Here is a 27,497-nt window from a genome sequence, read left to right as displayed (position 1 = left end):
TCCCACCCCAGGCTTCAGGTGCACATTAGCCTAGGGGCAGGGAAGATCTTCAAAATTTACATTCTTATTACAGAAACTGACAAGATATGTGATATGAGTTAAAGTGAGGAATCAAAAATGGCACAAATGTTTCATATCTGGGTGACTGGAAGCTTAGTGCTTCCTTTGACTGAAGTGGGAAAGTCCTACAGATGGAAAGACTTGGCAGGTGAGATAATCCATTCTGTTTTTTGACATGTTGCTTTTGGGATGCCTATTCAAGCATGATATTCCTGCAGTTCTAAATGTAAAAAGGTAGCTAGTGGTGAAGAACTTAAGTTCAGTACTAGAGTGGGCTAGGTATTCAGCAATCATCCATGTATAGTTGATCATTGAAACCATGGAAACTGATGTGACTTCTAAGTAAAAGAGAATTAAGAGAGTATAGTGCCAGTACAATATTTACAGCACTGACTGTGTCTATAAATATTCCTGCATGGCACTTGATTACAAAATATAACAAACTCTTCATAGAGAGGACAGAATTAAAGCATTTATTTAGACACCAGAAAACCAAATCCCCAAACCAGTAAGCTGATTCCATCATTATACCAAAGAAGCTAATAAACCAAAACAACAGAGAGTTTAGCCTTCCCACAGATCAATATCAGATCAATATTTACTCACAAACCTCTTTATCTCCTTGCCTGAGCTCCTCTCTCACCCTCTCACTAATTCTGACTCCTAGCTTCTTGTGGCTCTGCTCCACCCTTCAGCAAACTCCTCCCACCAAAGGCTCCATGTGATTACATTCAGCCTATTAGGGGGAAGAGTTTACTTTCAAAGCAGGGAAGGTCTTCAAATTCCCATTAGGCATATTAAGGGGCAGGGAAGATCTTCAAATTCCCATTCCCTTTACAGAGAGAAAAGGGCCAAGAGAGAGTTTTTGGCTATACCCAAAGTGGGTGTGGCATAGATTAGAGTACAAAATTGTAGTAAATCCAGTCAGTATAGTTTCATGATTTCTGTAGTTCTTTTCAGCAGCATGTATGTGTAGGAGGGAAGGAGTTAGATGTTGGGGACAATTCAGATTTGGGAATTGGCAAGGCATTTTCAGTGATAGGACAAGGGAAGCAGTGGAGAGTTGAAATGGTTCACCCAGGGGTTTGATTTTAGGAAGAAAGGACAGTGTAGCCAAAACAGGGACAAGGGCCTGGAGAAGTACAGAGGCAGGAAGGGACTGAAAGTCTGAAAGCCTTGGTGAGAATGAAGAATAGGTGGTTAGGAGGGGTATGGCAGAGGAAGTGATGGAAAAATAAAATATTATCATCAAATTAGGCAATTTTGAGCATCTCTCTTCTTACTGTAATCATTAATTTATTTGACCTTCCCCCTCTTTTTGTTTGTTTCTATGTGGAGACAGGTGATCTTCTCATTCTGCCATCTTGTCAGGTCTTATAGATATATTCATTTTTTGTGCAAGTAGGAAAAAGATACCAGATGAAGTTCAGTAAATTTCAAGCATGATATTCCTGCTTCTTAGAATCAGTGCAATCAATCATTCTTCTTTCCATGGTGGTGTTCTTTGACCTTTTGTCATCTTCTCAGCACAAGATTATTTATTCTGAAACTAAATCCTGTACGTTTCCAAGTGGAGAATGATGTAATTGCCCCATTTACTTTATTGAATCTTCTGAGCTACTCTTTTGTGATTCATGTACAATAATGATGAGAATGCATCGGAAGTTAATATAAGCTAGACTTATGTCCCAAGAGCAGAATTAGATGTACAAAATTGGAAAAGTCTATCTATGCATTTTCCTTGCAAAATACACATCACTAAACCATAGTTTTCAGCTCTTCAGTTTATTCTTGTTTAGAGGAGTCCTATCAAGTAAGTAGAACTTCCTGAAATTGTTAGGCATGTGTTAGACATAGAACCACAGTCCAGATGTCTAAAACTCTTAGGGCCTTCTAGTCCAACTGTCTCTTTTTATAGATGAGGAAATTTAATTACAGTGACTTGACTGGGGTCACATGTATAGTGTCAGAGGTGAGATCTGAAGCTAGTTTCTCTGATTCCAGAACCAATACCTTTTCCACTATACCATGGCAATCAAGATTAAATGTCTACTATGTGCCTTGCCCTGCTATAAGCACAGGACACCATGCTAAGCACTCTTTTAAATAATTCCAGAATTAAAAAAAAACATGTAATAAAACTTTACTAAATCTCTAGCAAATTTTTGCTCACCAAGCAATTCTAAAAGCAATTTGTCAGTGGTGATTTAATATTTTCATACTGTTAGCTGTTTGTTTTATCTTAATAATTTCAAGTGGTGATTGATATTCCTGTGGTTCTCATGGTTAAATGTGAAATTCTGCTTTTAGTTTCAAGAATTCAGTAGTTCAAGTTAAAGGCATGAGTTTATTTGAATCGACTAAAATGTAATGCCCAGATCAATAAATAACATTACCAAATAAGTTAAGTGCCTACTTATAGGCCTAGTAAATAATAATAATAAATACTAGGTATAATAATAGTAACTGAAAGACAGAGGCATATAGTAAATTGAATTCTAGACTTAGAATCACAAAGAACTGCCGCCAAGAGGTATGTCAGTACTATGACACATACTAGCATTGTGCCTATGAGTAAATCACTTCATCTCAGTGTCCTAGTTACTCTGTGATGACTGTAAATCATAGATGAGTTGTTGGACTACCACAATGGAAAGAGTTTCCATTCCTGAAGTTCTGTAATAATGAAGAAAATATAGGTTCCAACTAAAATATAAAAATCCAAACAAAAATAATAGTTGATGTTTATATAGCACCTTAAGGTTTGCAAATCAGTTTTCAAATATTATGTCATGTCATTTGATCATATCCAGAGTATTGTGTTCAAGCCTGAGAATCATAAAATCAGGCATCTAGAGAAGAAATGCCAACACACTGAAGGGAAATGGACTATATCAATAATATAAGGAACAGTTTAGAAGAGACATTTAGTAGAGAAATGATAGCTGTCTTCGAATGTTTTCATGCATGTGATATGAAGAAAAGAGACTATGTTGTGTTTTCTTCTAATGTAGTTTTTCACTAAACAACATTTGGGAATTGCCACCAGTAGGACAAATTTTGAATCTATAATTTTGTGCCCATAAATGTTGTCAGATGAAAATACTATAAAAATAGTATTCATGTCATTCCATGGATATAAATTTATTTCCTAATTTTGCAGAAAATTATGGGAATAAAGTTATTTATAACAGAGGTCTCCAAATCTTTCTAGTAGACTTTTAAGTTCTAAAAAAATTCTGCATCACATTAACATACAATATTGTAGCCAGAGAAAGGCCTGTACTAAGTTATCTTTCTTTTCTTGATGTGATCCAGTATACATTTCTTCTATTTCTATTCTTTTTTTCTTAAAAGGGAAATATCTGGGAGCAGATTTTGCGCATACCCTTCATCCTGGAAATCATTAATGCTGTCCCCTTCATCATCTCAGTAAGTGCACTAGAAGAAAGAAAAACTGCATGTCATTTGAATTAAACTGAGGCTTTAAGGATAAAAGTTGGTAATAAATATTTAATATTTCGGATGACTGGATAGCTTGCTTGTGTCAATAATGAAAAATATAGTGAATTAACATCAACTGGATGGATTCTGTGATTAAATGAAAACTAATGATGCTGTCTATAGTTGTAGAATAAAGCTCTCCAGATAGAGAACCCTTGGTTTCATTGACCCATGTTTGTCCCCCTTTAAAGCTGTATATTCACAAAAACTGCTCCTTAACTATCTAGTACTAGGGTCAGTAGCAGAACAGAGATTGTATTTATTTTAAGAATATTGTGTAGCAATGACAGAAAAATAATTATACAGATAGAATAATATGATTTTTCCTTACATAATTTATGCATTAAAAATCACATTGATTTATGCAGTTTTTAGTTGTTCATCATAATTTACTGAACCTAATTCTCTCTCCAGTACAGAGACTGCCAGGAAATTGCCAGAAATTCTTCTCTTCATCTAGGTTTATCCATGAATATACAGCCAGTACTTTCCCATGTGCAAAAGGGAATTTCAGCTTAAATGAGCTGTTGCCTCTTTATAAAATGACTTATTGTGAATTCAGGGTTTGTAGCAGTTTAACATGAGGTGATATATTTTCTCTTCTTCTTTCAATCATGACCTAAATTGGACTAAGCTACATGACTATTTATGGCTATAAAACTCTTGAGCAACCTCTCCAGCTGTTGTTCAGATCTGATAGTTTTTCATTTTGAATAACTAATGTAAGCAAAACAGCTGGAGTTTTATTAAATGAAATGACTGATCTAGATTTAAAACTGATTGAGCATTGGATAATTCAAGGCCTTGAAAATGTTTGAAGGCCAGATACAGAAGCAATAGTGCCTTTGTCCTGTCCCATTTCCTCATTCTGCCTATTGTAAAAACAAGATCCAATGTTTAGCTAGCTTTCTACAGAAAATGGTTGACAGAGCAATTTGTTTCGTTAGGCTTCATTATTTATTGGGTGCATTTCTATTCTCTTCTTCTACTTTATATTTCCCTAAGAGATTTTAATGTCTTCAAAAATTGATTGCACCTGCTTTTTATCTGTCGCTCATTACTACTGTTAGCTTTATACCCTTCACCTTTCCCATAAGAGGAGAGGATTTTGGGTATTGCTTTCAAATTCGTACAGATCTTCCATTAGTGTTACTTTTTCATGTTGACTTTATTTGCATTGAAACACCTTTTCAATCTAATTGATGTCTTTTTGCTTGACAAAAAAGGTTTTAGTTTTAATTTATTTTCCAGATATTCTGGCCTTCCTTAAGAAACCTATTCATCCCTGTCTTTCTAAATTGTTGGCTTGCCAAACATGCTTTGGAAAATATGATTGTAAGTATAAAGTTAAACTGAAATTGTGATTTAAAAACACACATTATTTCAAATTTGCTATTATTATTCTGATTAAGCACAAGTAGATTATGATTTTAGCACCTTGTTTTATGGGGTTTTATTAGCTGTTCTTTTTTTGGCTTTTCCATACCTCCTAAAACAATTTATTGGCGTCAGATTCATTCAGTTTTAAAATCATTTCCAACTTTCATATTGTAGTGAACTTAATTGGTTTTTTAACATCTTCTGTCGTGTACAAATTACTTTATGCACTTAAAAGAAAATAAGTATTTTGAAATAAGTTTTTTAAAAAGATAATTAGAAAGGCAAGAGTGCTTGAGATGAAAATGTCCTTGTCCAGTGACTGCCACGTTTTCCCCCATCCTGACCATCTACAGCTAGACTCCAAATATTCCTATAATTTCAGACCAAAATGTTTACCAGTTTCTGATGCTTACTGTTCCCTTCATCCTAACCCCACTCCTATTGTCTGCAACCAGAATAGGATTTGGACTTGGTAAAGTATAAAAAGTTCAGATGATCTGAGAGGCTACTAAACTAATGACATTGTTCTTGTCGCTTATCTGAAGTTATGTATACACCCAAAAACATTCCTAGATATTAGTACTTTAATGATGTCAGGGAAATGATGATGCAGATCATTACATTTATATAGGGCTTTCAGGGTTATATTGTAATTTCCTCACAAAAATTACAAAGGGAGAGTAATAATATACCCATTTCACAGATGAGGAAATTGAGTCTGGGAGCAGTTCAGTGACTCGCCCATGGTCATACAGGGATTAAATTGTAGAACCTGGATTCAAACTCAGTTCCACTTGGTTTTTGTATTCAAGACCTAGAAAATAAATAGCTAGAAAGGTGTTTGTAGGAGGTGTTTGATACCTCTATTTTATAGGTGACCAAATATTTCATGAAAAAGTCCTTGTTTCATAGGCTCTGATTTGCTGCCCACTCTTTTTAGGAAGCATAATGTGTGACCCCAAATAGATAAGTCTACTGAAGTTTTGGAAACTCAGAATCCTAGAAGAAATACTCAGAGGGAAAAAGGGGAGTGTGAAACAGAGCAAGAAATGATGAATTGGGAGGTTGGTGATGGATACTTTTTCTGGACACTTTTTGCCTGAGATTGGCTTCAAATAGAGGGAGTAGGATGATATCTAAGAAACATATCAAAAGTATTTAACTAAATGAATTTTTGTTTTTTATTTTTAAAATTTTAAGCAGCTAATATTTGGCAACTGAAAAGAGCACATGAAATTTCCTAGTAGCATATAGGTCACTAATGGATAATACCTACTATGAATTTTTATATGAGGAAGAAACAAGAACACCAAGGCCAAAGTTACATTAGAAAATAACGTCTTGTGGGAGAAGACAAATATGTTTCAGACATATCCTAACAAGTGTGTTCTGACACAAGTTTTGGCTGTCAAAACATTTTGGAGAACATTTGCGTTTTCATAAGCGAGCAAATGTTTAAAAAACATCCTATCCTGCAATCACTTGAGTCTCATATAAGCCCTTAGCCAATGATTAAGTAATGTAATAGGGGAGTGACTGACTGTGGAATATTTTTGCAGGGCCATTTGGCTGTCTTTTTAATTGTCAAAAGGGAAATATTTGTTTCACTAAATACAGATTACATAAATTTCATTTGAAACAAAATAACCTTCTGACAACTCATATTACAGTTACTTGGAAAAGTTACATAAATGAGAAAAATAACCTATTAATTCAAGTTAAAATGGAGATATAGTTGTATAATGCAGGCAATGCTCATTTATGCCTGAATAATCTATTGTGGGAATATTTTTGCCTTAACTTCTCCCTGTTCATGATGATCATTTGTGCCCTTTTCTGCTCACTAGCCTCTCTCCCAGAAGAGTAAGGCTAAGAGATAAGTTGTCAACTTAGCTACATTTGAAGAGTTTTCTTTAAAAAGGGGGTGTGTTGGAGGTTAAATCGATATCTAAAATAAGATTTTAAAAATCAATGAATTTTTATTTGTCAAAATATTATAATTCAAAATTAAAGTTGATTGTATATATTTATGCTCTTATCTCTCCCTTCCTTTGGATACTCTTTCTATTTTTTTTTAAGAAGACACTATTTGTCCGACATAGTGTCCAACCATTAACATTTGTCCAACAAGAAGCCATGTTTCCTAAAGGATTAGCAAAGAAATGTTGAGAGGCTTAGGAAGACCAGATTTATGAACTTTCAAAAAATTTTTTGATGATGGAATCAATGAATCTTTCATTTTCCAACTGGTATGACCTGTGTCAGCTACTGCATCCTTTCCTTGTTATGACAGTCACAGTATCGATATATATGAAATGTGAGAAGCCACATTGTATAGTTTGTAGAAAGTTGGCCACTGAATTTGGAAAACCTGTATTCAAGTGAGGCTTCTGATGCTTACTGAATGTGTGACACTGAGCAAATCACTTGGCCTCTCAATTCTCCAGGGGACTGTGTAAGATTCTTATCTGTAGAACAATTGCTGATCTGCATTGGTAGAGAGGTAGTTCCCTATAGTGAAACTCCCAGGTCTAAGCCAAACAATTATTATAATAATAGAGAGGCAAAAGAGAGATAGAGGTACAATGAGATTTCTACACAAATATTATCTTGAATGTGTGTTTTAGAAGGAAGGTGCTATATGAACTGTTGTAATTTTTACATGTGCCAAAAGTAACTTCTTGTTTTTACTTTTACTTTAGAATGACCTTCATAGAGCCATTCAGCGGACACAATCAGCAATGTTTAATCAAGTTTTGATTTTAATATCCACATTACTTTGTCTTATCTTCACCTGGTAAGATGCAAAGTAGTTTTTGTTTGTGTTCTCAACTTGGTGATGAGTCATTTATTATAGACATGTTGATTTTTTTCTGGAAAACATGGCAGTTTTAAAAATCAATTTTTAATTAATAGTTGGTTTAAAAGAGCATTAGTAATTGGCATTTCTTCTGAGAAACGAACCTTGTGAAAGGATCTATATAGAAATAAAAATAAGTTGCAGGTCTGTTTGTTTTTACCTTTTAAAGAGGACAAGTGAACATGTCTCATATTAACTTTATCTCAGACATTTTACCAGACATACGTGAATCATTTATCTCTGTCCTCAGGAAGAGGATAGTCTACTTTAATAGAGAGGGCTGGATAAAAAAGAGACTTGGTTTGAAGTCTGAAAGATATGGGTTCAAGTCTTACCTTTCCTATATTCTTGCTTTGTGACCGTGGATAAGTCACTTAACTTCTCAGTGACCCAGGCAACTTTCTAAGACTATAAATTATCTACAGGTTGCTTATCTATAGTATTTATACACCGATCATTCTCTACATCAATGAAATTAAATATGCATATAACCACATATCCCCCCCCCAAAAAAATAAGCTATCAATTTATTTAGGGAAGAGAGAATGTGGTAAATCTATCAATAATTTTGATTTTTTAAAAATAAAAATGGCTATTTGCAACACTGTAGACCAGTGTGAGCATGGAGATTGCCATATTTACTGCTTGTGCTTTTTAGATGTGGGGAAAGGAGGGAAGAAGGAAACAAGCTTTTATTTAGCATCTTCTATGTGTACGGCACTGTGCTAAGCACTTTACAAATATCTCATTTGATCTCCACAAAATAAAATGGAATCTAGAAATTATTAAATTTAGTTGATCAATATAAACTGTTAAAATAATGTTTTGGCCTGTTATTTTTCTTGTGACTATTAACGTGTCAAATTAGCTGGGTAATTACTTTGATTATTGTCCAATCTCCTTCTCTGTGTGCTGTGTGAACCTAACTCGAGATATTTGAGATAGGAAGGATATATTTAGAAATTAGCATAAACCAAACACTAAATCTGAGTCCTGAAAATGCTTGTTCCATTCATTGGCTTTGAATGTTGTGTTTCTTTTTAAACTGGATAAAAATGTTCATGAAAAATGCAATATATTCAAAAGTTTTGTTCATCAAATAGCTTATTGAAGTGATATAAACATTATGAGCTATTTTTGTCACAGCCTGTGGATTTTCTTCCGACAGCAATAAAAGGATCCTACACCTTCTTTCTTAGTCTTTTAAAGCATAAGGATCTCCAAAAAGAAAACTCTCATTTCATATTGTTGTCACTGATGCCATTTTATCCATGATTTTGTTTCCATGAAGTCCTAGGCATGGGGAAAAAAAAACAAAGCAAAACAGAAACGCTCATGAATAAGTGTCAAGAATAGTCTGGAATTTAGTTTTATTCTAGAATACAAATTGAACTATGACTCAAGAAGTCATAGGCTGATATTTCTATATGAAATGGCACATTGTATTTGTAGGTTTCTCTTATTCTGACTATGGAAATAATAAACAGGCAAACAAAAACACCCCCAGAAATTAAGAAGACCACTGAAAATTGTGTCCTTTTTAAGCAGTCCCAGATACAGGCAAACTCATTATGTTATCCCTGTGTACTGACTTGGTTTTGATTTTACTAGAAAAGAAAAAAAAAGATTAAAAAAAGTAAAAACACTCAGTAATACAATTGTAATATGTAGGATAGATTGTTTGTACCAACAGGACTCTTAATAAGTCTCTTTACAATTTAATGTTAATTTATGAATACATAGACAATTTTTAAAAGATATAAGCACATTTGAGGACTGAGAAAATACTAAAATATTTCCCCAGAAAACTTGGCACATTGGAATTTTGTATCTTTAGTCTTCTTCCTCCATTGGAATAACTGACCCAATCTCATGTCTCTATCTGCCAGTCGGATACCTCAAACTAGATGTCCCATGGTCATCTTCAATGATCATGTTCAAAATAAATCTCGTTATCTTTTCCCAGAAATTCTCCCCTCTTCCCAAATTCTCTTTCACTGTTGACTGTACCACTATCCTAATTGTCCAGGATGCTAGTCTTGGTGTCATTCTCAACTCCTCACACTCACTCACTCCTACATATCTAATCTGTGACCAAGTCCTGTCATTATTACCGTCACAACATCTACCTTTTATCTTCCTTTTTCTCTACTGACCCAGCCACCAGTCTGGTTCAGGCCATCATTACTTTACTCTTGGATTGTTATAGTAAGTTCATTTGTTGACCAACTTGCCTCAAAAATCTTCTCCAGCCCATGTTCTAGTAAAATGTAAAAATTATTTTCCTAAACTGCAGATATGGCCATGTTACCACCTTCTTCCCCCTCCCCCCCATACAAGTGCTCCCTATTACCTGCAGAATCAAATACAATAATCTCTGTTTGACTTTTAAAGGCCTTTAATAATCTGACCTCTTCCTACCTTTCTAGTCTTCTTACACCTTACCTTCTTCCATTTAGTCTACAGTCTAATCCAGTGTCACTGGCTGCCTCAGGAATGTCACTTATCTCCTACTTATTTTCAATCCCCACTGTTTCCTTTGCTTGGATTGTTCTCCCTTCTTGTCTCTTCCTCTTGGCTTCCCCAGTTTCTTTCAGGACTCAGCTCAAGATGCACCTTTTGCAAGATACCTTCCTCAGTCTCTTGATTTACCCTGTCACCCCTCCTATTACCTTCAGTTTATCCTGCATATATTTTATGTACATAGGTGTTTACATGTAGTATCCTCCCTACCCCCATTAGATTATGAAATCCTTGAAAACAGGAATTTTATCTTCCTGTTTTGTCTTTGTTTTTCCATTTTGTCTTTTTTGTTTCCTCAGTCAGTCAGTACACATTTATGAAGCATTTGCTGTGTGTCAGGATTATGCTTAGTACTGGAGATATAAAAAAGGCAAAAAAAAAGATGCCTGCTCTCAAGGATCTCAGTGTAATGGGGGGAGGGACAACATGCTTCTATGTAGAAGCACTTAATAAATTCTTACTGTTGTTTAAATATAAAATAGGAAATACATAGCTATTAAATTATGAAAGTAATTTTTTTGTTAAAAGAAAGTATAACTATATGTTACTAATTGTAAAAGGCCACTGATACTATGAGTTAAAAGTGAAGAATTTTACAACAAGAACATTGCTATGCACAGAGTAGGCACCTAATGAATATATATTCAATTTTATTCGAATTCAATCAATATATGTGGTGTTGTTTCAGGAGTCCTCAGAGATTTTTGAGCTGAAAAGGTTCTCAGTGGGCATCTAATTCATACCAAGCCCAGCAGTTTTATGTGAAGGAAGGAAAGCTTAGGAGACATAAGGATCTAGGTTTAATAGGTGTTTTCAAGTATTTAAAAGTGCAGGAGATAATTGGTTTGCTCTGTTATTCCCAGGTGGCCAAACCAGGATCAACAGCTGGAGTTACAGAGAGTTAGAATTATACTTGAAATGAGCAAAAATTCCTCAATGATTAGATTATCCCAAGGGGAAATGCTCTACCTCGAGAGGAAGTAGTTTCCCCTTCATTAGAGATCTACATATAAAAGCTGGATGACCACATATGTGGAATTTTTTAAAAGGAATTCCTATTAAAAAATTTGTTGAACTAGATGGCCCTTGAAACCCCTTCCAACTCTGAGATTCTGTGATGATACTACATTTAGAAATCAGTAAAATTGATATTTCTGGGTCTCATTCCACCAGCTGAAAAATTAGCATAACATTGTTAAGCATAACATTGTGTTCTTTATTTTTAAGTATTTGCCCTTAGCTACTGATTGTGGATGTTTCTGAAGGATGGTTATTAGTATGCAAAATACTCTCTTGTTCCTGAACCCAAGTTTTTCTGATTCAGCTGCCAAGCAAACGGCCCTTAGTAAATAAATATAGTAAAAAGATATCCCTTCTATGATGATGGAGCATGTTATAATTCTTTTTCCATACTATTGTCATTCCTCACATGTAATTATGATTACAGAGTAGATAGAAATTTCATAGAATTTGGATTTTACATTATATTCACTGATTTAAAATGTTTAAAAATTTGACAAGGTAAAACAAAGTTCAGCCTTAAAAAAGAAAAAAAAAAGTTCAATGTCTGGAATTCTGAAGCAATAACACAAGTTCCCCTTTAAATCTTCTCCAATCTAAACATATCCAATTCTTTCAAACTGAAGTGCTTCACCATCTTAGTTACCTTCCTCTGCATGCCCTCCATATTATCAATACCCTTCCTAAAAATGTGGGGCTCAGAAATGAAAATGATACTCCATTATGTGGGCTGACCAGGGAAAAGTTCAGTTGGGCTGTCATATACTTCTTAATTCCTGGATGTGACACTTTTCTTAAGGCAGCCTAGGATAACATTAGCTTTATTTGCTGCAGTATCAGTAAATGTGTTCTTAAAGGCAGATTCTCTTTCATATATGGCTTTGAATCCTAATAACTTGTATGTAGGTAGCATCTAATAAGTCCTTGTTGAATTGAATATCACACTGACCCATATTGAGTTTTCAGTCCAGTTATTCCAAGACTGTCTTTCAACAAAGGGCTGTCTTGCTTTGTTTCCCTCATCTTCTTACAAAGGTGATTTTTTGGAACCTACATTCACCCCCACTGACAATCATCTCCTCTGATTTGGCCCAGTATTCCTACTTATCAAAGAGTTTCTAAAGACTTACTGCTGTTTGGTGTTTTTGCCATGTCCTCCAGCTTTGTGTCAGCCAGGCATTGCTTTTAGTTTTGCCCTTTAGGTCAAACAGAATAAAATTAATTTCAAGTCTCCTTGCAAAGCTGTAGTTATTTGAGTAGCTTTTACATTCATGGAGAAAATTAGCTATCGCATTTACTTTGGATCTAGAGTCATAATAAATTGCAAGAAAGTATCGTTGTCCTACAGGTAAGGAAAACAATAATAATTTCCTAATAATAAAAGTGATTCAGAAATGTAATGAATGAATAGGTACCTTAGAGGGTGGTAGATTCACTTTTTTAAATGTAATTTTTAAAAATCAATTTTATTTTCCCTCAATCTCTGAATATATTCTTCTCTATACATAATATAACAAAATATTTTTAAAACATTCAGAAAAACCTATCAAAACATCAACAAATTCTGACAGTATATATGCTTTTCTCATTTATTGTCACTTCCCTTGATATCCCTTGATAAATATATCATTTATATATCATATATTTATATGATAATGGACTACTGTTCGTAGGGTAATATACTACATAGAATATATACAGAAATATGTATATGATGTATCTATATTTGATATTGACCTGCTATTGGTATAATGTTATATGCAGTATATACACACTCACATACACATATTCTACTTGCCTATTGTTTAGGAAGGATGCTCTAAATTATTTTTCTTATTATAGTAATGGAATTTTGCTAATCCATCTTTACTTTAGCTAGGTCCCCTTTTGAACCAATTATCCACATTTAGGAGACAGCTGGCTTAGATTTTAGATTCAGTGTCTGGCTGTGAAACAATGCCAAGTACACTGGTGCAAATGGGGATCAAACACATGACTTTGGCTTATTATAAATGTTCACTGAATAGAAGAGAATAAAATTGAAAAGATTTAACCATATATTCTAACCAACTGAGCTTTCTGGCAACAGATTCTTATAGCTGCTATATCAAATAAAAAAGCAGCAACTTCAAATATTCAATGATCTTATTTTTGCTGTTGTTTTCTATATTTTCAGGTCTATTTTAATTAATTCAGCATTCTTCATATATTTGTTGTTTAAGAATATGTGATTTATATCAGAAGCCATTTTAAGAGATGTACATTTTGCATTTTAGGCCAAATTTAATTCCTGAATAAATACACCAATGTCCTGCTGGGGCAGAAACTAAATTCACTGATCTATTTTCTAAAAGTTTAGATTATTTAGAAGTAATTAATGCTCCCTGTCCAAGTTTATTTGAGACTTTCTTGGTAGGTGTTCACTTATTAGTGAGCATTTAAAGTGGATCATTGAAGGACTGTCATTAGTATGCAAAGAACTTGCTACAGCTTCAGCTGTTAGGGAAGTAGCCCCTTGAGAATAGATACAGTGAAAAGATAAATACTATTGATTGAAGCAGGTAGATTAATATACCATAATGGCATTTATCATCAAGTCTTTGATGTTTGATTCACATACAGTTCATTTTCTTATAATTTAATATTATACCAGCCAAGAATGACAGTCACAAAGAAGTTTGAAATGGATACTCTAAACTGCTGACTAAGGCTAGATTTATATAACCTTTATTAGTGTAGAAATATGGGCAATGAATTAGCTGGATAATTCAGGAAAAACAAATATGTTTTGGCCTTAGTCAGTGGTCCAGGCAAAATTAATGTTGAGAGGGCTGGTTTAACTGGAAAATAACTATATGGAGCTGATCTAAAGTTATTTCTGCTTATCTTCATGGTTTTGCTTGATCAAACTTCCAGGATCGAATTGCCATTAATTCTCAGATTTATCTTTGGTGTGTCTTTCTCACACTAAGGATTGCTTCTACATTCCTTTAGATGCATTTGTTATCCTGGCATTTTCTTAGTAAGACATTAGGTGTGGTAAAAACTTAGTTAAATCATGACATTTTCATGGGATTATTGGAACTAGACCAGGCTTGCACAACAAAGGGCCTGCAGAAGGATTTCGAGTGGTTGTTATGTGACCTGCTGCAACACATGACAGCCATCCAAAATCCTTTGGTGGGCTGGCTGTATGTATGTTATGCAAGCCTAAACTAGACACTCTGATGGTCCATTCATGGGCCTATTGAATTAATCAATTTCATGTAGCCTAGTTATATTCCTTTAAGGAGAACCATGCACTGTGGCTAGGTGGCACAGTGAATAGAGCAACAGCCCTGGAGTCAGGAGGACTTGAGTTCAAATCCGGCCTCAGACACTTAATAACAAAAACTAGCTGTATGACCTTGGGCAAGTCACTTAACCCCAATTGCCCAAAAAGAACCATATATAAACTATACCTTGTGAATGAGAACAGAACTATTTCAGTCAGAACTCCTTAATCTAAGCTTATAAAGGTGCTGTTCACAAGCTATCTTCATTTCTTGACTTTTGGATCTAAACTAGAAACCCATAGGAGTATGTCTTAAGATGTTTCTTATATTATGGGTGGGTCTACTTCAATTCTTCATGAATCTGTGATTTTATGAAGGTGGATATTCCTACAGACTCAGGTCACAATTGCTTTATGATAGTAAAATGAGCTGGAGAAGGAAATGGCAAACCACTATCTGCAAAGAAAATCCCACATGGGGTTGTGACAGTTGAATGCAACTAAAATGACTCAGCAACAACAAGATTGACTAGTTAATCTTCAAGAATTACTATTGATGAAAACATTTTTAATTTTGTAACCAATCTGATGATGAGATGCTCTCAATTTAACTAAGGTAGTACCCATAATAATGAGTAATATTAACAATAGCATTTGTATAGTTCTTGAGGATTCACAAATTACTTTAAAATAGTGTCTAATTTTATCTTCACAGAAACACTTGGGGATAGGTACTACTATAATTATTCCCATTTTACAGGTGAGAAAACTGAGGTAGACAAGTGACTTGAGATTTGAGAATTGTCTATCGTCCATAATCAAAGTATTTCCAGCTTGTTTGGGTCTACCACATTGCTAATGTCTTTGGAAACTGGGATCACATCAAACAAACTTTGGAACCATTTTTCTTTTTGTCCTGAAGTCTTTTATATATTCATGATAAGCTATGCAGGGACTATTCACATAACCTTTGGGAAACTCTATCAGAGTCCAGCTAGAACCATAAAAGCCAATGCCTCATTGCTTTAAAAACTGAGCCAAATTCAGTTATTGTGAAATTCCTTTTTCCTTTCTTTGTCCCCTTAATTAATTCTCTAGGCATCCCAAAACAAATGTTACTTTCACTGTCAAATCCATGATGCAGATGTATTAGCTAACACATTGCTTCCTCCTTGATAACTCTCATAAAACCCTTTGAAGTGAGAAAAATTAGTAAAACACTAAGAATACAAGAATGAGAGCCCCCAAATGGCAAAGACATTGTCATAATGGAGAAAGCAAAGTAGTTGAACCATGGGAATGGACAAGGACAGGCGTGGTCACAGTGTATAGGAAGTATATTGCCATTGTCATTTCTGTATGGCATATTGTTTAGGGGAAAAAAGGAAGTAGGGAAAAAAGGGAGAAGGTATTGCAAGTATGTTGGGGATGGCACAGGTAAAGGGGGAGTTCAGTCCTTTTAATTCTGCGGAAGTTAAGCTATTGGAGGTTGCTAAATTGAGTGAATGAAGTATATAAATTGTCCCTACTACCATCAAAACTTTTACTAAAATCGATAAATTTTTCTGTAGTGAGAATATCATTACTCAAATAAAATGTGCCTTCGTTCCCATCTAGCTCATTGCCTTCATTTTATAGCTAAGGAAAGTAAAAGCAGGAAGAATTTTGTGACTGTCCTAAAATCACACAGTGGTGGGGCCAGGGCTCGGACCTATTTCTTCTGGCACAGTCAGTACCATGTCCATCACACTATGCTGCTTCTAATGAGTTCCAGTCAAAAATGAATTATTTACAGATTGTCAGCTCATGAACTTTTCCTGCAGGGTAGAAACAGAGTATTATCTTTACATTTTTAAAAGGGTTATAAATATGACTCAGGTAGGTACTATACCGTAAGTCTCTTGAAGATAGTTCCTAAATTATACTGCAGACCCTTAACGGGGTAAGATAAAAGGTGAGGAAAAATTCGATAACAATCTGCTTCCTGAACAGAGTGGATTTAGGAGGAGACAATTTACCATTATATACCTTTCCGTTACTTTATGTCCCAAAGTTTATGGGTCCTCATTAAACAACTTTATCCTGCCTTTGTATATCAAACAGCAGTTATCTGATTTAGTTATCAAGAACAGACTCTGGCACACAGTAAGTGGCATTAACAGTGACTGGAGTCTGATTTCTGCTTCAATTAAATAGTAGTAGTAATAATAGTAATAACTGACATTTATATAGGGATTTAGAATTGTGATGGTGATATAACCAGCAACTTAAAAATAAGAATTTCTTTAAATGAGATAAGCAATATAGACCAGTGAGGGAAACTAGGTTATGTTTTAGTCCTTCTTTTTGACTTTGATCTTAAGGGAATAATTAACAGACTAACTGGCTCAGTATTTTATATCCCTTCAATTAGTTTACAATCTCTCTATCTATATAGTGAAAATATAGTCTAACTTCCTATGATCGTATGTTTTTTCCTAAGAATAGGTCTCCAAAGGGTAATGTAGAAAGTAAGGAGACTGTAAGAGGTGTAAGGTAATGTGAAAGCCTCTCTTTCCTTTTTTCAGATCTATTTTCTTTTATTTATTTATTTTTCCAAATGCTTTATTAACTTCTGGTTTACATCATTCATTTCCGCCAGATTTTGAGTTACAAATTTTCTCCCCTTTTTTCCCCTATCCATTGCTCCAAAGTAGCGGTCCCACAGGATATCCCCTCCTCCAATCTGTTCTCTCCCATATCTTCTCCCATACCCCCTTTCAACTTTTCCAGTAGGGCATGGTGGATCTCTGTGCCCCAGTGCCTCTATATCTTATTACCCAATTACATGTAAAGTAGTATTAATAATTGTATATGTATATATACACATACACACATATATATGTATGTATAAATAACATTTGATTTAAAAACTTTGAATTCCAGATTCAATCCCTTCCTCCCTTGTCATCCATACTCACTGAGAAGATATGCAATTTAGTACTGTGTTTCCCTGATAATAAGACACTGTCTTATTAATTTTTTTGGAAAGAAAAACACCAGAGGGCTTATTTTCAGGGGAGGGCTTATGTTGTCCTGCCTCAGCTCTCCTCCTTGGCACTGCTCTCAATGGCGCCAGCAAGCAAATCACTGGGGAAGAACAGGATGACGCGCTCACTGCTGCAGCTCTGATTGGATGCAGCTCGGAGCGAGGTGTACGTTTCACCGGGGGGGGGGGGACTGTGCATACAGAGGGTACCGTAATGTAGCGTGTAGCACAGGGGATCACCTTCACTACAGTAGCAATCTCAATAGGGCTTATTTTCGGGGGAGGGCTTATTTTAGAGGAATTTTACACAGTAAGGGGAGGGCTTATTTTCGGGGTAGGTCTTATTATCGGGGAAACACGGTATAGGTTGTACATGTGTAGATATGCAAAATATTACCATAGTAAATATATCGTAAAAGACTGACTATATTTCCCTCCATTCTATCCCACCTCCCCTTGTTCTATTCTCTACTTTGATCCTGCCCCTTTTCAAAAGTGAGTGCTTCCAACTTCCCTCCCCCCAGCCTTCCCTCCCTTCCATCATCCCCCCTCTTATCCCCTTCCCTGTACTCTCCTGTACGGTGAGATACCCTATTTAGTGTGTATGTCATTCCCTCCCTGAGCCAAATTCAATGAGAATAAGGTTAACCCATTCCCTTTTGCCTTCCTGTTCTACCCCTCCATTGTAACCATTTTCCCTTGCCTCTTCTATATGAGATAGTTTACCCCATTCTGTCTCTCCCCATCTCCTCTCATTATATTCCTCTCTCACCTCTTAATTTCACCTTCTAAGTACCATCCCTTCCTATTAAATTGGTGCTGTGACCTCTATCTATGTATACCTGTAAACATATATACACACATTCACATGTGTATTCATATGCCAATATACTCTCCTATATAGACATATATATGTATATATATTTCTATTCCCTTCAACTATTTTCATACTGAGAAATGTTTCATCAGTTAGAATTATCGTTTTTCCAAGGAATGTAAATAGTTCAACTTTGATAAGTTCCTTATGATTTCTTTTCCCTATGTACTTTCTCATGCTTCTCTTGCTTCTTGTATCTGAATGTCAAATTTTCTATTCAAGTCTGGTGTTTTCATCAAGAGTACTTGAAAGTTCTCTATTCCACTGAATGACCATATTTTCCCCTCAAACATGATACTCATCTTTGCTGGGTAGGTGATTCTTGGTTTTAATCCCAGTTCCTTTGACCTCTGGAATATCATATTCAAAGCCCTTCGATCCCTCTGTGTAGAAGCTGCTAGATCCTGTGTTATCCTGATTGTGTTTCCACAATATTCAAATTGTTTCTTCCTGGCTGCTTGTAATATTCTCTCCTTGATCTGGGAGTTTCAGAACCTGGCTATAATATTCCTAGGAGTTTTCTTTTTGGGATCTGTTTCAAGAGGTGATTGGTGAATTCTTTTAATTTCTATTTTGCCCTCTGATTCTAAAATATCAGGGCAATTTTCCTTGAGAACTTCCTGAAGGATGATTTCTAGGTTTTTTTTTTTTATCATGACTTTCAGGTAGTTCAATAATTTTTTAAATTATCTCTCCTGGATCTATTTTCCAGGTCAGTGGTTTTTCCAATGAGATATTTCACGTTGCCTTCTATTCTTTCTTTTGTTTGGATCTGTTTAATAGTATCTTGATTTCTGATAAAGTCACTAGCTTCCATTTGTTCCAGTCTAATTCTGAAGGAATGATTCTCTTCAGTGAGCTATTGAGATTCTTTTTCCATCGGCAATTTCGGCTTTTTAAGGCATTCTTCTCCTCATTGCCTTTTTGAGCCTTTTTTGCCATTTCAATTAGTCTGTTTTTTTTAAGGTGTTATTTTCCTCAGTCAGGCTGTTGACTCTCATTTCATAATTTTCTTGTATCATTCTCATTTCTCTTCATAATTTTTCCTCCACTTCTCTTATTTGCTTCTTAAGGTCCTCTATGGCCTGTAACCAGCTTGTATTTTTCTTTGAAGCTTTTGGTGCAGGAGTTCTGACTTCACTGTCTTCCTCCTGTTCCATGCTTTGATCCTTTTTGTTGCCAAATTAGGATTGTAAAGTTGGGTTGCTCTGTTTATTTTGGTTCCTTTTCCTGGTCATGTTGCCACTCAATCACTTGACCCCTGGGCTTTTTGCCACAGTAGGATTCTGCACCAGACAGGGGTGTTTCATCCCAAACCCTGGGATTTCCTCAGCTGCAGAAGGTATTAGTTGGGTGCCCTCTCTGAAGCCTCCACACATTCTGGCAAGCTGGTTGTACACCCCAGAAACTCCACGCTAGACTGCAATCCAGATCCAAGCAGGTTAAAACAAGACAGATTACCCCTCAGACTGGTTGCTTGGTCCCCCTATACTCTGCAGGCCAGAAGCTGAAGCTGCCATGTGGCAGGCACTGTTGCAAGGCTGTGACACCTCAGGGGCTTCTTGCCCTGGGGACAAAAGCCAACCAAACTCCCAACTACTAGATCCCAAAGTCCACCCTGCACTGACCTCTCACTTTGTCCTTAGCACCTATGTGTTGATAATTCTGGAAACCACTACAGCTGCTGTTGATCTGAAGTCCTTCCAGCCAGTGCTTTGTGGGCCTTCCCTGGGGCTAAAACCTCCGGCTCATGTGGGGCTGGGCTTGGCTCTTAGAGCCCTCTGCTGGGTGATTCCTGCCACCTGCCGGGGTGTCCTCAGCAGGAGGTTAGCTTCTCTGTGCATTTTGTGGGTTCTGTAGCTCCAAAGTTTGTTCAGAGTCCCCTTTTACATGAATTGGGGGAGGTGAAAGCCTCTCAGAAGTCCTGTTTCTATTCTGCCATCTTGACTCCGCCCCCTCCCCCCCAAGCCTCTTTTTTCTTTTATGACCTTTTGTTTTCTGTACTTGGCTCAAACTCCTTTGAATATACTTTTGAACTCCCTGACCAAATGATAATCTTAGAATGAATGGAATTCTGGCTGATGTGTCACTTAAAAACTTAAATGGAAACATAATATTTCCTATATGGTGGGCATTGTCAGGTAGCCTTCCCTGGCAGGGAAGTCCTACTAATGGACTATTGCAGGCAAGATAACAAAAGTATATACTTGTTTCCCTTTTTCTTTGATCTCCTGGAGTGCTGTTTCTATACACTACAATAAACCTTGGCCCTTTAACATTCTCTCTTTTGAGAAACTATCACATGAATTTCTAGAAAGCTATTTTCTAGTTTCTCTCCCTGCCTTCCACTGAACCCTGACACAAATAATCAGGGAACACAATTCAGTCACCTTTTCACATGGTATCATTTGAACCAAAATCCACAGATATACTCACTGAGGTTTTCCCTGTCTAAGAAGTCCCAATCTACCCTACCACTTTTCTAAATTAAAAGAAAAAAAATCTACTGAAGGTAATTGTTAAGTTTTCTTGTTTAGTTCTCAAAATCTTCAGAGGGACATTTTCTGTTTGAGAATATCACATCTACCAACATCTCTGGAAATTTAGGATTGCTTCTAAAGGATGTCCATAGTATTGATTGGATCTAGGAAATACATCTGTTATAAAATACTACATTAAGTTAACTAGTAACGTAGTACATTAAGTTAACCATGTTTCATTTCCATGGAAAAATAATTTATGTTTAAAGCTTTAGAAAGGGAATCAACATTGTTTTGTTAAATCTTCTGAACCCTATTTGTGATTTTCATTTCTAATTAGCTGTGAAGAAATAAGATAAACAAATCAGAAAAATAAAACTCTCCTTAATAATATGCCTCTTGAGGGTGCTTCCTGGCAAATTAGGTAATTTCTTGGTTAATCTTTTTTTCTCCCCAGTTCTCCTCTAGAGATCATAGTGCTTACCTCAAATCCCCCAGGATTAATAACTCACCCATAGCAGAAGCAAAGTCTCTGATAATTAAATTCAGTCACCTCTATTCCCAAACTATTAATTCTCCATTGTGCAATTTCTTAAGACACTTTTCCAGAAATTACCGAAGGGAGCTCAGTCCTTGTACTTAGGCTTACATTTGCCACAAAACCAAAATAAAACAAAAAACCCCACAGCAACCAAAAAACCATCAGAGACATGTATAAGGTGGTATGTTTGGCAGCACCAAGGTCAACTCACTCCTGAGGATTTGACTTTCACATACACTTGAATATGGAGAAATTTTAAAAGGAATTATTTCAGGGAAATGGTCATTAGCAAAATTGTCATATGGGCATAGTTCATGTCTTTCCTTGACTATGTCACCCAAGTTGCTAAGTTATATTTATTTCATAAACATCTTGGTTAGAAAAAAAGCTAACAGCATCTTTTTGTCCCCAGTGAAATGGAGGTATATTCAAACTTGGATCCAAAAGGGCTCAGGACCATATGAAGGGTACTGAAGAAGAGTTAGTCTTATTCCATGTGCCCCCAACTATTCAGTGCTAAGGGCCATGTATGGAAGATAGAAAGAGGCAAATTGAAACTTGATGCCAGGATAAAGCTTCCTTAAAAGTGAGTGCTCTTGCTAAGTGAAATGGGCTGCTTTGGAAGGTGATGATTTTCCTTCATTGGAAATTGAATAGCAGTCAGATAACCCTCTGTTGAGAGTATGTGGTAGTGAGGATTCTGTTTTCATTATGGGTTGGACTATATGGTTAACACAAACCTTTTTAAATTCTCTGATTCTCTAAAGATAAAAACTAAGTGTGAACTAAAACATTCATCTTTGTTGTTTCTTATACCTCTGGCTAGTGTGGTGTTTTTGCATGAAAGTATTAAAGAAGGACAAATCTGCATTTTCTCCTGAATAAACAGAACTAAAAAGATTTAACAAAATTATAGTGTTTGCAGAAATTGTGTTTTTGTTAATTATATATTTGGTTTAAAAGAATCAGATGTGGTAATCAATACATAAATTATCAGTTTTTAGATAATAAGAATATAATAAAATGGAATTATCACTAAAACCATTGTTCACATTTTTCACAGTTTTTTTGTTTATTTGCTTTATAATTAAGAAACTTTTTAAAGATTTTTGGATCCCTCTGGGTTGTAATTTTAAAGATCAATTCTCATGGTATACACCTGTAGCTATAGAATGTATATAAAAAAGATTAGGTTGATAGTGATCATAGACCATGTTCTGAAGGTCTATAATTTGAAAACCCCCTTGGTTACTGATTTTTTAGAATATCATTTATATGTTATCATGTTTTCAATATAGAAAAAACTAACTCTAAGTCCCTGAGATTTCCATTTATGTTATGGCTAATTACAACTATTTTATCTTGATACTAGAAAATTTAAGGTTATGATTTTATTTTTATGTTTTTAGTCAATTTTAGTGCTTCTTTGTGGGGTAGAGCAAGTTATACCAATAAAGAACAAATTTGGACAAGTTTTACTATTTTCTAAGTGTCAAGTTATGTTCTTGGCAAGAGATTGTGTCTGTTTTGCAAAGTCCATGTAGCCAACCATAATGAAGCTGGCCATTTGATGATGAAGTTTTGGGCCAGGTCAACCTTTGGAATAACAAAAACTGCAAAATGATCTTCAGGTTTTTTTTTGCTTCCCCCTTCTGATTCTGCAATGATGGTTACAGGGTAGAGTGAAACTATGCCAAGAATCATACCTTTTTTGACCTTTTGTACATATTAATTTTGCAATCTAACAACATTGGTTTCCTTGGTTTTTTTTTTTCTCACACATGACTACATCTCTTGATTCCAGAATGTTTTCACTGGCTGTCCCCCATGTTTGGAATGTTCTCTCCTTTCATCTCTGACTCCTTGTTTTCCTGGCTTCCTTCAAGTCCCAGCTAACATGTTTCCTCTTGCAAGAAGACCTTTATAGTCCTTTTTAATCTTAATGCCTTCCCTCGGGGACTACTACTGGTTCATCCTTTATTTGTACTTTGCTGTTTTCCCCATTAGATTGTGAGCTTCTTGGTGGCAGATAATGTTGCTTGCCTTTTTTTGTATCTTCAGCACTTAGCACAGTGCTTGCTACATAGTAGGTACTTAATAAATGCCAGCTAATTCTGATGGACTCGCTACTGATATTCTAAATGTGACATGTCTATCCGCTGATAAGTGAAGAAATGAATACCTGGAGGAACTAAATGATATCAATCATGACATTCTTACTGTAAGTGACACTGGAAGATGAAATGAAAATATAGATAAATGGAAGAATAACTGTAGATTTTCCTTGGAGAAGCAAATAAATGACTTGGTAGAGTTGGTTTTATTGGGTGTGCCAAAGCAACAAGAAACATAATTTTGTGGACCAATCATTTCATAATGTAGCATTTGTGAAACAAGTTTGAAAAAAAAACAGCTCTGAAAATAATTGCATCTTACTAGACATGCAATGAATTGTGTAGTGAGATCTTCTGCTCTGCCAGAGTGCCTGAACCCTTCTACTGGTGCCATTGAAGTGGACAGCTCCCTCTCCTTTTCCCCCATGTTGAAAGAAATGCAGCTGAACTCTTTGGATTTCCTACTCAGGCCATGGAGAAGTAAAATATAGAAAAGGATACATCAATAAATCATATTAAGTAGCTTAACAAGAAGCCCAACCTTGCCTGGCAAAGCATTGTGGGGCAGAATTTCTGCAGTTATGTAATACTTGAGATTAAGTACTTCCTTCCCTTCTATTTGGGTCAAATTACCATTCTTCTAATAAGTTTGAGCAAAATATGGACTACACTACCTACCCAATGGTCCATCAAATGTAGGACTATAAGACTGAAACCTATATTATAAATACTAGAGACTGAAATCTTCAGTTTTGTCAAGGGAATACTTTAATGTTTAAATTTTTATTGTGTGTTTATTGTACAGGGCATCCTACACATCAGATTTTTGCAGTGAGAAAACAATCATACAAACTGCTTACATTTGGATTTATTTTTCTATTTCATACTCTGTCTTTCTCCCTCTCCTAACATCCACTTCCTCCTTTAAAAAATAAACTATTAGAGATATGTGTGTGTGAAAAAGGAAATAATTGCATATTTTGCACCAACATCTATTGCAGAGGATGAGGATATAGATAAAATTCTTTAAAACAACTTTATATAATTATGAATGTTAAATTATAGATTCTTTAATGTTTCAGTGAAATGATGGGCAAAGGGAAGATGACAAAAATGTATTGGAAACATGGTTTAACAGAAAGAAATACACGAAGCCAGATTTATAGATTTTATAGATACCTCATATGTCTTCAAAAGAATGCTTTCTTCATGCACTAAATGACATAATTGAAAAATGAAAATTATGATATATTCATAGAAAAATAACAACTGGTTACCAATGTGGGAGTTATTTTCCAAATTAGCTGTCTATATATAGTTGGACCACTGAGTTGTTTGAGCACAGATCAAGATCAATGCCTAATTAGAAACTCTACTATTACAATTGCTGTTATACATTGGTAAAGGGAGTTTCCTCACCGGCAGTTTCCTCCATCAATGAAATCACAAGTCTGAACCAAAAGAATGAGAATGCAGAAGAAAAGAACCTACAGTGCCCAAGGGAATCCCAAGATTATCCTAAACTGTTTCAATAACCTATTGGGATATTAAAGAAAAAAGTAAATGTATTTTAAAAATCATTGACATAGCCTGTCAGTTTTCCTAAGGAAGGTTTTCCAATGCGAACCATTGCTCTCCTAAGGGCAAACCAAATGTACCAAAAATCCAACAAAAACTAGATCTCATTACCACATAGAAGTTTATAGGAAAGATAATATTAGTTCAGAATATAAACTCATTTGTAAAATTTAGAGAAGTGGTTGCTGGATGAACACTATAATGTTATAAAATAGTAAGAAAGAGTGGAGGGAAAAATTACACAAAATTTGGCATAGACTCAGCTAAGCCAAATAAGTAAAAAAGGTATTTAAGGATGAAACTGAAAAGGACAATGAACAGAAGAAAATGGATAAAATCTGTATAAATATTTATATGAAATTCCCTTATCCCTTAGTTACAATGGAACTACTATACTTGGACTTTAATATCACAATATTCACTTTGCTACTTAAGTTGGAACTTAACTAAGAAAACAAAGATAGGACAAATAACTGAACTAAGAAGAGCTCTGGAAGGTAATACAATTTTGAATTATAATTTCCACAAAAGAAGGCTGTAACCTGATTATATTCAGAAGGGAAGAAAAAATCATGAATTAGGTGAAGTAAGCTTCAGGTGAGATGATCTTCAGGGATGGAAGAAGGAAAAAGGAGATCAATGGGATATCATTTATAGAATTATATATGAGCCTTCCAATGTAAAAAGTGAACAAGTCAAAGGATTGGGAGAGTCTGTGTGATATAATGATTACAAACCTCAAGTTGTATGGAGAGAATTGAGAAAATACAGAGGAAGAGTGAACCATACTGTTCATTGCGGAGAAGGACAGGAGATGGAGATAAAAAGCAAAGCTACTAAGGAATAATTCAGCATGCAGTATACATTCAAAAGTTTCCTTAATCAACAATGATTAAGTAGAAGGTGTTTAATTTAGGTTACCTGACTTTCTTCAAGTACCAGCTAAAAGCTTACCTTCTGTAAGAAGCCTTTCCCCACGTTCCTTAATGTTATACCTTCCTCCTATGATTTTCTCTGATTTATATTTACCTTATTTATGCATAGTCATTTGTAAGTTGTCTCCCCCATTAGACTGTGGGTCCTTGAGATCAGGAGCTACTTCCCACTCCCCAATTTTTGTATCCCCACTGCTTAGTCTGGCATGCATTGTGTACTTAATAAATACTTGTTTATTTGACTTAAAACTGAACTTTAGAATTGAGCAAGTTATTGAATAATTCAATCCTTTATTCTTCAACATATCCTAGCCTTAAAATATTCTTTATGTGTTGGATGATGTCAGATGTCCCATATTCAAGACATTGTAAATCCCTCTGGTAGAAGCAATATCTACTAGGATCCTTGCCACGTAAGCTGTGCTAGTTTTCCCTAAGTCAAATAAGTTGTGCATGAGATTGCTTGGTGCAGCGGAGTAGGGCTAGAACTGTTGACATGGCTGACTTGTCACCTAAGTCATAAAATTCCAAACCTGCAAGGACTTAGGGCCCCTCAGACTTGATGAATGATCAACATAGATGCCTCATTGGTGTTTGAATCAGCATATCCTTTTGACTACATGCCCGAACCAATTTTGCGTCCTTGTAAAATATCGTATGCTGAAGTGAAATAAACTTCATTTTTGTTAAATGTTAGATAGTTTAATACTGTCTCATTTCATTTCAATTCTGAATCATTGGAGAGTCTGAGTCAGACCTGACCCAGAACAAGCTTGTGGACTGCTTGGGGAAAAATTACTCCATAAATATAACACTACTACAACTACTAAGACTATAACAGCTACAACTACGGGTACTATGACTATGACTACTACTACTACTGCTACTACTATTTCTGCTGCTACTGCTACTACTCCAGCTAACACTTGGATGGTGCCTACTTTATGCCAGGCACTATGCTAAGTGTTTTGTAATTATTATTTAATTTGATCCTCACAACAACCCTGGGAGATAAGTGGTATTATTATCCCTCTTTTACAGATTTGCATACTGAGGCAAAAAGAAGTGGTGATTTGCCCAGGGTTATATAACTACTAAGTGTTTGAGGCTGGATTTGAATTCAAAGTTTCCTGAATCCAAGCCCATCCCTGTATCCACTGTTTGGTGTGATGGAAAGTGCCCTTGTTTAGATGTCATGAGACTTGATTTAAAATTCTGTCTCTGATGCTTAATAACTATGTGACCTTGAACAGAACTGAAGTTCTCATCTTTAAAAAGAGGATAATAATGGATCTACTCTGTATATAGCAAGTCATCAGGAAA

At 35.4% G+C, this 27,497-nt stretch overlaps 1 protein-coding gene across 1 annotated transcript in view; it reads left to right on the top strand.

The window, feature by feature from the left end:
* The window catches only part of KCNT2 (potassium sodium-activated channel subfamily T member 2), a 550,024-nt gene that overhangs the window by 229,146 nt on the left and 293,381 nt on the right, over window positions 1-27,497 (top strand). Inside the window, exons 6-8 of the mRNA XM_069074469.1 lie at window positions 3,418-3,492; window positions 4,816-4,899; window positions 7,647-7,741. Coding sequence (XP_068930570.1) covers window positions 3,418-3,492; window positions 4,816-4,899; window positions 7,647-7,741 — 254 coding nt within the window. The remainder of the gene's footprint in view (window positions 1-3,417; window positions 3,493-4,815; window positions 4,900-7,646; window positions 7,742-27,497) is intronic.

Source organism: Petaurus breviceps, unplaced genomic scaffold (genome assembly GCF_028583685.1).
Source record: "Petaurus breviceps papuanus isolate PSGF00001 unplaced genomic scaffold, PetGlider_PUasm1.0 90895, whole genome shotgun sequence".
In the NCBI taxonomy this organism is placed as follows: domain Eukaryota; kingdom Metazoa; phylum Chordata; class Mammalia; order Diprotodontia; family Petauridae; genus Petaurus; species Petaurus breviceps.
This window is presented reverse-complemented; position numbering and strand designations above follow the sequence as displayed.